At 35.8% G+C, this 13354-nt stretch overlaps 1 protein-coding gene across 1 annotated transcript in view; it reads right to left on the bottom strand.

Annotated features, from left to right (window-relative positions):
* LOC145256244 (putative methylmalonate-semialdehyde/malonate-semialdehyde dehydrogenase [acylating], mitochondrial) overlaps nt 1-9878 on the bottom strand; it is a 71791-nt gene extending 61913 nt beyond the window's left edge. Inside the window, exon 1 of the mRNA XM_080114894.1 lies at nt 9782-9878. Coding sequence (XP_079971020.1) covers nt 9782-9817 — 36 coding nt within the window. The 5' untranslated portion in view covers nt 9818-9878. The remainder of the gene's footprint in view (nt 1-9781) is intronic.
* Nucleotides 9879-13354: the final 3476 nt, after the last annotated feature.

Here is a 13354-nt window from a genome sequence, read left to right as displayed (position 1 = left end):
TGTCTGAGAGTACATCTTTCAAACTGCTTGGTCTAACGTTCACAGGAAACATGAGTTGGAACAATCATACTGAAAACATTGCCAGGGCCGCTGCAAAAAAGGAAGGCTCTCTCTACCGTGCTAGAAAACTACTGACATCTGAAAGTATCCTGTACCTCTATAAGGCCACCATTCGCCCATGTATGGAGTATTGTTGTCACATTTGGGCTGGTGCATCTGCTGCTAGTCTCTCGCTCCTAGACAAGGTTCAAAAGAGAGTCAACAATCTGATAGGCCCTGAACTGGCATCTAAGCTTCAGCCTCTGTCCCATCGACGAAACGTTGCATCCCTCTGCCTGTTCTACAAGTATTTTAATGGTGAATGCTCTGACAAACTGCAGACACTTGTGCCTCCACGATGTAGACACCCTCGACAAACCCGACAGGCAGCTAAATCCCACCCCCACACAGTAGAGATCCCTAGATGTAGAAGAGCTTTCTACTCCAGTAGTTTCTCCCCAGAACCGCTAGACTCTGGAATTCCATTCCAGGTCCCTGCTTCCCTAACTGTACTGTATACCGATACTCTATGGCTGACTGGGATAGCTTCCGTACATTCATATCTGATTTACCTCTGCACTCCATGTTTAAAAAGGAAGTGTCCTCTATAGTATCAGATCTGACCGAATGGCTAATTGTAGGCATAGACCAATTCATATCATCTAAAAAATTCCAATAAAAACCTAACAGCCAGCCATGGTTCTCCCCAGAATGTGCTGCTGCTATCGCGCACAGAAATCACTTTTTCCATAGCTACCAATGTAATAGATGTACTGAGACTAAAGCTGCTTTCAGGACTGCCAGCAACCACTGTAAAAGAGTAATAAAACATGCAAAAGAGCTATATGCCCAGTCTGTTAAATCCAAGGTAGCTGATCAGTGGCTTGGTTCCCACCAATTTTGGCAAATAACAAATAGGATCCTGAACAGAAGTGTGCATTGTATCCCAACCATTATCAATGGACCAGAGGTTATCTCGTCAGCATCAGACAAGGACAAACTATTTGCAAAGAACTTTGCAGCTAATTCTACCTTATGCAACGAAGGCCATCAACTCCCTGTATTTCCTCCTATAACACAGAACACGCTAGGGAACATACAAATATCTGTGCATGAGGTCGCCAAGCTAATTAAGAACCTTGATTCCAGTAAAGCAACTGGCCCTGATGGCATTCCAATTATAGTGTTAAAAAAGCTTCAACCAGAACTTGCTCCCATACTTACAAAACTGTTTAAGCGTTGCCTTAAGGAGAAGTGCTTTCCGACTCCCTGGAAGACCTCATCAGTTTGCCCTGTATTTAAGAATTCAGGTGATAAGTCATCTCTCTCTCAGTACAGACCAATAAGTCTCCTGTGTGTTATGAGTAAGTTGCTGGAATCCATATTAAATAGAGAAATAGTCAACCACCTCAGTAGAAACAACCTTCTTAGTGACACACAATATGGTTTCCGCTCTGCAAGATCTACCGCAGATGTGCTAACGGTTATATCTCACAGGATTAGTGAATCTCTTGACAAAGGCTTCCTTTCTAGGGCAATTGCTCTTGACATATCAAAAGCCTTCGACAAGGTATGGCATAAGGGTCTACTTCACAAGATTTCCAGCTAAGGTATAACTGGAAATGTTTTCTCAATCATTAAATCATTTCTCTCCGATATGCTCATAAGAGTAGTGGTCGATGGACAAAAATCAGAGGCCCACAGTATTAATGCTGGAGTCCCTCAGGGGTCAATCCTGGGTCCAACTCTTTTCCTGACCTACATTAATGACCTCCCTAAACACATACTTAAATCATTCGTTGACATCTATGCTGATGACACGACCATCTACGGCAACACATCAAAGGCTGTAAATGACAAAGTTCTCTCTGATTCTCTCTCCTCTGATCTTGAGCGCGTGGTTCAGTGGGGGAAGACGTGGCTGGTTACCTTTAATGCATCTAAAACCAAACTTCTATCCTTACATCATCAATGCTCTGATCCCCATCTGGCATCAATTGGGATGGATAGCTCTCGTCTGGGAGAGGCCCCGTGTTTTGACAAGCTTCTGGGTTTGACCTTTACTCCTGATCTGAAATGGAACACGTACATCAAGTCTGTTGCCAAGGTTGCTGGAAAGATGGTGGGATCCTTCTATCGCTCCAGAAGATATCTCACTACTGATGCAATTTTCTATCTATATAAAAGCCAAGTACGTCCAAGGATGGAATACTACTGCCATATCTCGGCAGGAGCTGCTAAAAACAGCCTATCCTGCCTTGACAGAGTACAAAATAGACTTCGTGGTTTAGTGGGGGATGCCCTTTTCTCTACCTTGCAACCTCTCTCCCACAGAAGAGACGTTGCAAGCCTATCTTTGTTTTATCGTTATTCCCATGGCAGGTGCTCGTCTGACCTCCAATCTCTGGTCCCCCCCCTCGCCAATCTTTCACGAAAAACACCCGTCTAGCCGAATCCACTGTGAAAAATTTCTCCCACTCTATATCTGTGCCTAAATCAAAACGTGGATTCCATGAACAAAGCTTCTTTCTTAAAACTGCGCGCCTGTGGAACTCTGTTCCGTCTGCCTGCTTCCCACCTGACTACAACTTGGATGTCTTCAAGTCCAACGTTAACAAATTCCTAATGAACCGCCCCCTTAATCAAACACTTCATCAAATCTCCACACTAATGTAATGTACTTGCAATAACCCTTATCCCTGAGTGGCTTCCGGGCCTTTATAAGTGGTGACCACTGTGTAAAAAAGAAAAAAAGAAAACTGTACTGACATGCAGAAGTTCAAGTGCAACGTGAACCGACATCTTGCTGCCCAAATCCCAAAATAGTGCCCCAGATAGTAGCCCCCTACACCAAAGTGGCAATGTGCCTTGTTTGAGGTGAAAATGTAATAAAAAAAAAAAAGTCTAGAGACTTGAGATTTGACATAAGGAGCATTAATGACGCTACCATTTTCAGTGTCATGGGTTGACTGGTGAAATTAATCAGATCTTTAATTAATTAGGTCGATTATAATAGACTAATTTAATTGTGAAAATAATTAATTTTCAAATTACTGAATCATTTGAATTTGAATAATTAATAAAAATGAAAATGACAAAAGTTACAATCTTTTGCCAGCGGAGTTGACCTGCTAACCTTTGCCAAAAGCAAGATAATTGTAAGACGATATACGAAGTTATCGTAAGTAAAACAAGATTTTGATTTTAATAAAAATGAAAATGACAAAAGTGTCACTCTTTCACCCGCGGTTTTGGTTTTTTTTTTTAATCGGTTTTGGGCCGAAAATTTGGCTGCCAAGCAGTTAAAGTTCAAAAGATTTGACCTTTGTGGTGTCTAGCAAACTACTCAGCCAATTTTGGGTCTAAACATTTGAAATTTATACATAACGGGTATTCAGACATAGGCAAGCATTTTAATCAGTTTTGGGGTGAAAATTTGACTGCCAAAAGGTCACAGTTAAAAGAGTTGATCTTTGAAGATTCTACCAAATTTCTATGATAATTTTGGGTCTAAAAACTTGATATTTTAGACATAGGTAACTTGGACATGGGTAAAACTTTGTATTTTGATTTGAGACCAAAATAATATATGTTAAAAGGTCAAAATTGGGGTCAAACTTAAAAGAAATTGACCTCTACGGTCTCTATGAAATTACTCAGACAATTTTTGGTCTAAACATTTGAAATCTTACATAAAGTGTATTCACAAGTAGGGCAAGTTATGAACAGTACATAGTCGAGCAAAGCTGAGCTGAAATGCTAGTTAAGAAATAGAAACAAAAAAACTGATAGTCTTAAAGGGTGATCACTGCGTTTGTGAAGAATTGTTTCTATTCTAATTGTAATGCATAAGTTTTCTTAATTCCTCTAAGAGACAATATGCCCTATTATAATAATATGGCACAATCACATTGACACACCGGCTCTCGCCAGATCACCGAAGTTAAGCAACGTTGAACCTGGCCAGTACCAGAGGGGTTACTACTTGGGAAAGCGAGGCGCTGTATGTACCGCGAGGTAAAAATACCAGGTTGAGAAACTGGCGCAGTCTATCCTTCTCTTGAGGGTAAATGGGACTGTCTTAAGCCATGGTAGGCAACCCATCTAGTGATGGCGTCATAATAAAAAATACCTTTGATAGCTCTAGCGAAGCATCAAGTATTCAGTTACCGACAAGATTTGAATTACACTACAAACTTGTGTAAGGAGTTCAATCTCGGCTACACTCGTGCTGGATGGATGGAAGAGGCAATGTATTACACTGAGAAAATGTGGTATCCATTTTATTTAACTTTACTCCAGGTGGTGAGACAAGGTCAGATATAATTTTGAAAAAGGCAGCAGACTAGGATTAACACACTCTGGACTATAAAAAAAAAAACCCAGCTTTGTCAACATTCCCCAGTAGAGGCGCATCAGGCGGTTAGCATTAAACTAACATATTCTTCAAGACACAATAAAGCCTAAGAAGGTGAATCTCCAGAGAATGAGCAGAACCATTACCCAGTCTGACTGACAGCAGGAAAGTGACTGTCGAACCGCCATCTCAGACATTAGTCTTCCTGGTAAGAGCACATCTACTTAAACTATACTAGTTTTATATCTTTTTTAATTGGAATTCATTATTGAGATGAGTATTATTTATTAATTTATTTATTGCAGACTATTATCCTCATCTTTTCTTAGTTGTTTCACGACGTTTTGACCAAGTAAGCCTCTGGCCGGCTTTGGGTAGGATTGAAACCGTTATCTTCAGACAATTCTCACCTGGAACCATAGAGATTCAACATCTCTATCAACTGTGCCACGGGCCCCAAAGGGCAATCAAGGTTGAAGTTTTTGGTGTTTATAAATTCATGTTTATTTATTATCTGATCTTCCATGGTCGGGTTCGTACTGAATGGTATATATATTATTCCTTAATTGGAATTCATTATTGAAAAGTAGATATCTCACTGCTGATGCAATTCTCTATTTATATAAGAGCCAGGTACGTCCAAGGATGGAATACTGTTGCCACATCTGGGCAGGAGCTGCTAGAAAGGACTTGTCCTGCCTTGATAGAGTTCAAAATAGACTTCGTAGCCTCGTAGGAGATGTCCTTTTCTCTTCCTTGCAACCTCTATCTTACAGAAGAGATGTTGCGAGTTTGTCTCTGATGTATCGTTATTTTCATGGTCCCCCCTCGCAAAACTTTCACAAGAAACACTCGTCTAGCTGTAAACACTATCAATAATTCACCCCACTCTTTATCTGTGCCTAAACCTAAACATAGATTCCATGAACAAAGCTTTTTTATTAGAACTGCACGCCTGTGGAATTGTCTTCCGTTTTCCTGCTTTCCGGCTGACTACAATATGGTTGTCTTCAAGTCTAACGTAAATAAGTTCTTGATGAGCCGTTCCATATAAGTTATCAAATTTAACAAATTTTCATTACTAATGATTATTATATTGTCCAATTTCTACTGTACACTTTTTAACCCTTATCCTTGAGTGGCCTCTTGGCCTTGATAATGTGTTGATACCTATGAAAAAAAAAAAAAAGAAAAAGAAAAAGTGCAATGTGAACAAGTTCTAATTGAATCGTCCCCCTAAGTAATCCAAGTTACAAAATTCCCACTGTTTACTATGCTAAAATCACAATGACTAATGTATACCTATTAACCCTTATCCTTGAGTGGCCTCTGGGCCTTGATAAGTGGTGAGACCCATGTAAAAAAAAAAAAAAAAAAAAAAAAAAAAATGACTATTATTTATTAATTTTATTTATTGCGGACTATTATCCTCATCTTTTCTTAGTTGTTTTACGACGTTTCGGCCAACTATTCCTCTGGCCTTCATCAGGTGGTAACCGTGACGGGATAGGAACTCTAAATCTCCTAACTGCATCCATTGAAATTACTCAATTACTGTCTTCCGTAGCTGTGCCAGGTTGTTGGTATTTATAATTACCGTTTAGGAATTTTTATTCTCAGGCACCCCCCACCCCAAATCAACAGAGATCAGATCAGGAGTGTCCATTATGTCGATCGCGATCGATTGGTTGATTTGTTTAAAAAGCAGAATTATATGCTGATGAATTTGATTTATTTTTGAGTAATTTATTCTATTAGGGTGCTTGTTTACACTAGTAATTTTTAAAATCAACGCATTTCAGGTGAAAACATTAGGTACTTACATGTGATGGCGAAATTACAAAAAATTACAGAAAATGAACCAGTAGATGATAGACTAGAAGTATTTTAAATAAACAAAACAAAAATAAAGAAAAGAAAACAGCCACAATACACGTTTTCCGATATCGTAGTTAAAGATGGTGGACCCTTAATTTAAAAGTAAAGAGTTATCTTCCTTGTTTACCATACTGAATTGGTCGCACAACTCTTCTACGATAAAACTTGATAATTCAACGAATTCTATTTTCACTTGTAATTATTTTTCTACAGGATCATTTTTCGTCATTTTTGGAATTTACACTAATTTCTCCATGACAGGCAAGTATGTAATAATGTTTTCGCCTGAAATGCGTTGATTTAAAGGATCACCAATGTAAACAAGCACAGCACTTAGTGTCTAACGGAGTTATATCCCTTGAATTTACCCCTATTTGACACAAGCACCAGTTAAAGTGAAAAAAATAAATAAATAAATAAAGTGTCAGAAGTTTTCGGTGAAATTCGGAATTGATGACGTAGATACTGATATTATCCTAAGTCGTTTAAAAATTAACCCCCGGCCCTCACGAAATGTACAGTAAATTTATGTGGCAAAAAGCAGAAATTTCTAATTAGAAAAAAAAAAAAAAAAATGTTATAATCTGAAAATTTGGTTCTTCGGTTGCGAAGTCGACGTCCACTAAATGTTTTCTTACTAAAACTTACTTCGGTACTTGTACAGTTTAGTCAAGACATTAAAAAACGAAAATAGCGAAAAAAGGTTATATTGTCCGTATCTGCTTTGGACTGAAGATCTCCGAAAAAAAAAAAAAAGTTCATTTAATTTGATCGAGTAGTTTTTATTTTACAGCAGAAAAACACGTTTTTATGAGAGCGCGTTTCAGCCATTACAAAATTTGTTAAACTCGCCAAAGAGAGATAACTCCAGTTAAGCGCCCTGCCGCTGACACTCCCTCCCCATTTTTAATACTAGCTTTCTTCCTAAAAATCGTTCGGTATCATAAAAAATTGTTTTTTTTTTCGCTTGATGAAATTCAATGAATTTTTTTTTCAGAGAACTTAAGACTAACGAGTACGCACAATATAACTTTTTTTTTTTTTTTTCCCCCCCAATATTTTCATTTTTTAATGTCTTTGACTAATAAACTGTATAAGCAACAAAACTTCTATTTCAGTCATTGCGAATAATTACAAGTTTTCGATGACCTTTGAGTTTGATTACGTAATGAAATCTGTTATAGAATTGCTCCCGGAAGGGGGGGGGGGGTATTTACAACATCAAGAACGGTATGAAAATATAAATAAATTAACGAAGTATGGTTAATCGATACAAAAGAAAAGGGCTTATCGATTTATTTAAGATGAAATGAAAATCAAAACATACATATTTTTTTCCCGAAGATTGACACGTGCGCGTGCGTATTAGACAGGATTGATAAATTCAAATTAAAAGAAAGCATTTCAGCTCTTAAATAAAAATACAGTAAAATCCGTACCCGTACAAAGAAAGGCGACAGATCGTTGCTTGCAGAAACAGGGGACATAACTCAGATTGTTATTTTTACTTTCAATTTTGCTTAGTGTTCATTGTTTTTAATGGAATCACATTTTTTTATAAAAAAATATTTTTGATATAAATTTACGAAAATAGAACTGGAAATTATTCAAATTTTAATTAATTTAATTAAAATACGTTTTTTGCTGGTTAACTAAATTGGTACTTATGCGCTAAAATAATATTTAGAAAGCCATTCTTAACATGGGGAGGGTGTTTTATAACTAGGGCTGTGACAACATAATACTTTTTTACATTCTTTAGACTCAAGTATATATCCGACACAGTAAGACCCACGTAATCAACCGAGAACAACATCCGTCTATATAAAAACATGAGATATTAACGGATATATACTCAAGCGTCAAAACAATGAAAAGAATATGCTGCTGTCATAGCCCTGGGTGCTTGTTAAGATAGAGTTGACAGCGAATTTTTGAAATATGTCGAATTAAGCAAAAACTATTAACGTACTTAATTGCAATGTCGAAAATAGTAATGTATCTAAAAATTACGAAAATTCTAACAATTTACTAGAAAAAAAATATCTGCAAAATAATCCGTAAAAAAATCAGGAAACAAATGGTAGATTAATCTACCCTCTGTCACTGACGACGCGAGAAATAGACAAAACTAGTAAATAAAATAGTACTAGTGCAGAGAGTGATCCGGACGTAAATAATAACGTTATTATTTAAAAAGCCATTCTTAACATGGGGAGGGGATGATGTTTTGTACCTATTCTATACTTAACAATTGAATAATAAAAAAAAAAACATAAAACTTTAATTAACCTTGGAAATACGATTTAAAAAAAATAGTGCGGATCAGTAAGTGCACTTGCACTAGCACCAATAAAATTTTACCGTCATTTTGGAAGCAAACCGTTAGGTGTATCAGAATTTTTGTAGGAATTTTTGACATCCCTAACACGAAACTGCGAATAAAATATAAACAACTAGTAATTTCTCTTTTAAAAGTGAGTTGTTTATTTTCTTTATGGATTATACTTCCAAAATAAACTATTAAAGTTGTTTTAAAAGTAATAGAATTTTTTTTTTTTTAAACAGTAATGAATTTTACGAACTCAATATTTTTCAATTTTTAAACTTTAAAAATCTATCAAACCGTTTCAACACACACACACACACACAAATTCCATAACTAGTAAGATTAGGGTACTTTTGCAGTTTAGGGACCATGCTATATTTTTTTATATAGGATTTTGAACACTTGTGCAGTTTTACATTCCGAAGCAAATTGTTTTCATTCTGCGCAAGGGAGGAATTAACCCCATGTTAAGAATGGCTTTTTAAATTCATTTTGGGGATATTAAACTGCACAAGTACCGGATTTTCAAGTTAAAATCTTCATGGTATCCTTCGTTTATTAAAAGTATTAGGTGAAAGTACAGAATAGTTAACGAAGTTAATTCTTCCCTATGTTAAGAATGGGTTTCTAAATAATAACGTTATTACTTCAGTACGGCCCGTAAACTGCAGAAGTATCAAAGAGCGTTAAATAACGAATATTTTTATATATATCTGGAAAAACGAAACGGCAAAAAAAACAAAAAAACAAAAAAAAGAATGCCCTTCTGTCCTTCATTAAACTCAACACTAAACCGCAATATGATATATATATATATATATATATATATATATATATATATATATATATATATATATATGAAACCGTAAGCATGCAGGCAGGGTCCGTGATCAATTAGGTTTGTTATCCCGACGCGTAGTTATTTCTCAAGTAATCTGTTCAGGATTATGTAACAACATATTTTAATTTGTAAATCTATACCTGAAACAACATTTTTTTTATATAACTAAAACAACTGAACTACGAACGACATCAGATACCTTATTTAGGAAGGGAGCAGTTTTAAAGAGATATTGAAATTTACAAGCTTTAGTAATAATTTGGAATTATGTACAAATAGAATTTAATGCGTTACAAACGAGATTCTTAGCCTAAAAAAACTGAATAATAAAACTTACGTTAGGACGAACTGCGAACCTCAAGAGCGAAGCCATGTTGTCCTCGTGTAAATGTTGTTCGAATGAGAAAACATGATAAAAAAATAAAGAAATAAATTACTGTAATCTGATTGGTTCCTATTGACACGCCCCCCTCCTCCCGTATTAACGAGTGCATTTTTACTTTTTATTTTTACTTTTATTTTATTTGTTACTATTTTTTTTATTTTATTTTTAGAATTTTGGATATTTTTTTACGCCCTTCCCCAGCGTAGTATAAAACAACCTCAACCACACCATGCTAAGAATAGCCCCCCCCCTTCAACCTCCCCATGTTAAGAACGGCTTTCGAGGTTGGGGGGGGGGTGATTATTCCGAAAGCCGTTCTTAACATGGGGAGGTTCAGGTTGGAGTATTTATAATATACTGGGGCAGTGGGGCACCGAATTTTGAAAAATTGTTTCGAGTCTGACATATTATTTACGTGAAATGACTTGTTTCATTTACCGTCTCTCCAGGAGATAAGACCCAACAGGTCTGCTTTTGATAAAGCCATCAGCACACTCTAACCTACAAAAAATGGCCGAACAACCCCGTCGGCATTCCCCCGACAGAAAGCGCCTTGAACGGTTCTTGTCTAGTATTCTCCAAATAAATAAATAATAAAAGATAAAGGAAAATCTATGTGATGTAAGTACCCGTGATGAAATGAAAATATCATATTCTAAAAACCACGTAAATTGAACACGTAGTTTTATTTTCAAATAAGAAAATCAAATTTTATGAGTATATGAGGAGTGAGTGTTTCGCTTGCCATTAAAAAAAATATGTATCTCAATAAAAAAAATGGGAGATAACTCATTCATACTAGATTTATGTTGTAATGTCTGCTTAGAAGAGTATCTAGAGGGAAAATCGATCGACCGGTCTCTGAATTCATGACAAGTGCATGGGTCGAAACACCTTTCTCTAGCAAGCAATATATATATATATATATATATATATATATATATATATATATATAGTCATCCACATACAATACTGTTTCACAGCTCATCAGTGGGTTAGACAAGCAACTACTCCAAGCCAGGATCGAAACCCGATCACCCAAACAACAGTCAGAGCTTCTAAAAATTCTTCATCTCCACGACTTGTACAGATTAGCTACCCATCAGAAACTCTTCTGAAATCAAACATGGCTTCCAATTCAAAAGGTTATGGGCCCAATGTAGGACTTCGATGGATCAGAATCAAAATTTGAATTGTGGCATTTTTAAGATATTGACAAATCCAAAAGTTACACAAAGTAATTCGGGCACAACCTGAAAACAGAAGCAACCCTGAGTTTATTAAAAAGAATGCGACTGTCTTTGCGGATTTAATACAGTGCTTAACGATGACAGAAGTCTATCTCTGGTAATTCAATAAGTCTTGAACGATGACTGCAAAGCATTGAACATGTTAAGAGAGCATTATTTATCAAAAGGAAATTCCAAAATTATTTCTTTATATACTGAACTGACATCTCTAAAATGTACAGAAGCCGAGACGATTACAGGGCCGAAACAACAACAAATTCATTAAAAATGTTTGGCAAAGTTATTAGTGACAGTGTATTAATCTTCATGATTCTTAAAGGGTTGCCGAGTGATTTTAAGCCATTTCCCACCCTGATAACTCAAAAAGAAAAACCCATGACTTTTAGTCAATTCAAGTTCGCATTTAGGAGTTAGGAGGAAACTGAGAAAATGATCACAGAAAAAAACGAATCTACAATATCATGAAATTTAAAAATGCCCACTTAAAAACACCACAATTATACCTTTACCTTGAATAAAAACCGTAACATTTCTAAATCAGTTTTTGTCCTAAGAAAAAGACGAACATTATTTGCTATATTTATGGGCGACCCGATCACAAGTTTCTTATGTAGGGGCAAGAATTTCAAAGGGGACACTATTAAAAATGTGGACAGCTCCGTTAGTGAACATACATTTTTATTTTCATGCACGTTTGACACTTCAACAAACAGTGACAGCTTTCTTGTTGATTGTGGGGCAACGACACATGTAGTTATGAAGGAATTGGATTTTATCAGTTTGGATTCCAACTTTAATCCTCAGATTCACTTTGTAAAGCTAGCCGAAGGCAGTCCAGTAAACAATATCGTTTTGAAGAGAGACAATGCTAAAATCTTGCTAAAGGTGAACTTTGTTTCTGTATTCTGAAAAACGCTCTTCTAATCCCAAAATTTAAATGAAATATATTTTCTGTACAAGCCGCCACTAAAGATGCAATTATAAACTTTAGCCCCAATAAATCAAAACTGGTGTACCCGAATGAAACTGTATTCGACATGAAAGAAAATGGAAGAATATTATTTTAATAGCATAGTTCTATCAAAAACCACCTGCTATGATGTACAGACATGGCATAAAATTCTTGGGCACTGCAATATTCGAGATATCAAAAAGTTGCCGCATGTGGTTGAAGAAATGAAAATAGAAACTTTAAAAAACTTGACAAACTGTGACGTTTGTACACAAAGGAAAATGGCAAAGTACAAAAACAAAATGCCAAACAAGAAGGCCGCAAAACTCCTATCACTGATACATTGTGACTTGAATGGTCCCAAAGAACCAATGGGCAGAGAAAACTTCAAGTATGGATCAAATTTTGTAGACGATTATTCCAGTTTAATAACGGTTTATTTCTTAAAGAACAAATTTGATACTTTGTAAGCATCTAAAAAAATACTCACCTATATGATCTCCTACTGTGCACTTCGCCCTGACAATGGTATGGAATTCACTAATAAAGACTTTGTACTTGTATTAATTAACCATAGTATCAAACATGAAAAATCGGTCCCTAATTTATCTCACTAAAATGGAACTGTTGAAAGATCATGGCAGATACTTTTTAAAATGGCAAGATGTCTACTCATTGAATCAAAAGTACCTAAAAACCTTTGGATGTATGCAGTAATCACTGCTGATATATGCAACAAGTCCTTTAGCTAAAAATATCTAGAACCCCATATGAAGCTTTTTGCAGTAGAAGGCCATATTTAAGCAGAATGCATGTATTTGATTCAACTTGATTCACATTTATAGATAAGAAAAGCAAATTAAATATCAAAACTGGTGTAGGTATATTGCTTGGATACGATAAAAACAACCCAGCCTACTTCGTATTTTTTCAGAGAAAAATAAAATAAAAAGGACCCGATGTTCAAAATTCACAGACACGTTTAATTTCAAAGACAAAAACTCATCATATGAGGAGGATGAATAAATATTTCCTCAAATTTATAAAACAAGTGATGACACTGAAGTCGCCATTGACAAGGACAAGAGTATTAATAATGATGATAGTGATGATGCTGATGTTACCCAAAAAGAAGTAGAAAACAACCCAATTTTTTTGTGGTTGACAATTTGGAAGATTATCACGTCGACTATTGCTATTCCAGGGATGATACGCTAAAAAGCTTTAGCAAAGCAATTGATTCAGCGATTATCAGCAATGGAAAATTGCAATGGAGAGTGAAATAGATGCTTTAACACAAAATAATACCTATTTGGTATTGCC

Source organism: Euprymna scolopes, chromosome 32, assembly GCF_053919585.1.
Source record: "Euprymna scolopes isolate OS-2025 chromosome 32, ASM5391958v1, whole genome shotgun sequence".
Lineage (NCBI taxonomy): Eukaryota > Metazoa > Mollusca > Cephalopoda > Sepiida > Sepiolidae > Euprymna > Euprymna scolopes.
The sequence above is the reverse complement of the archived record's forward strand: the minus strand, read 5'-3'. Positions and strand labels throughout refer to the sequence as shown.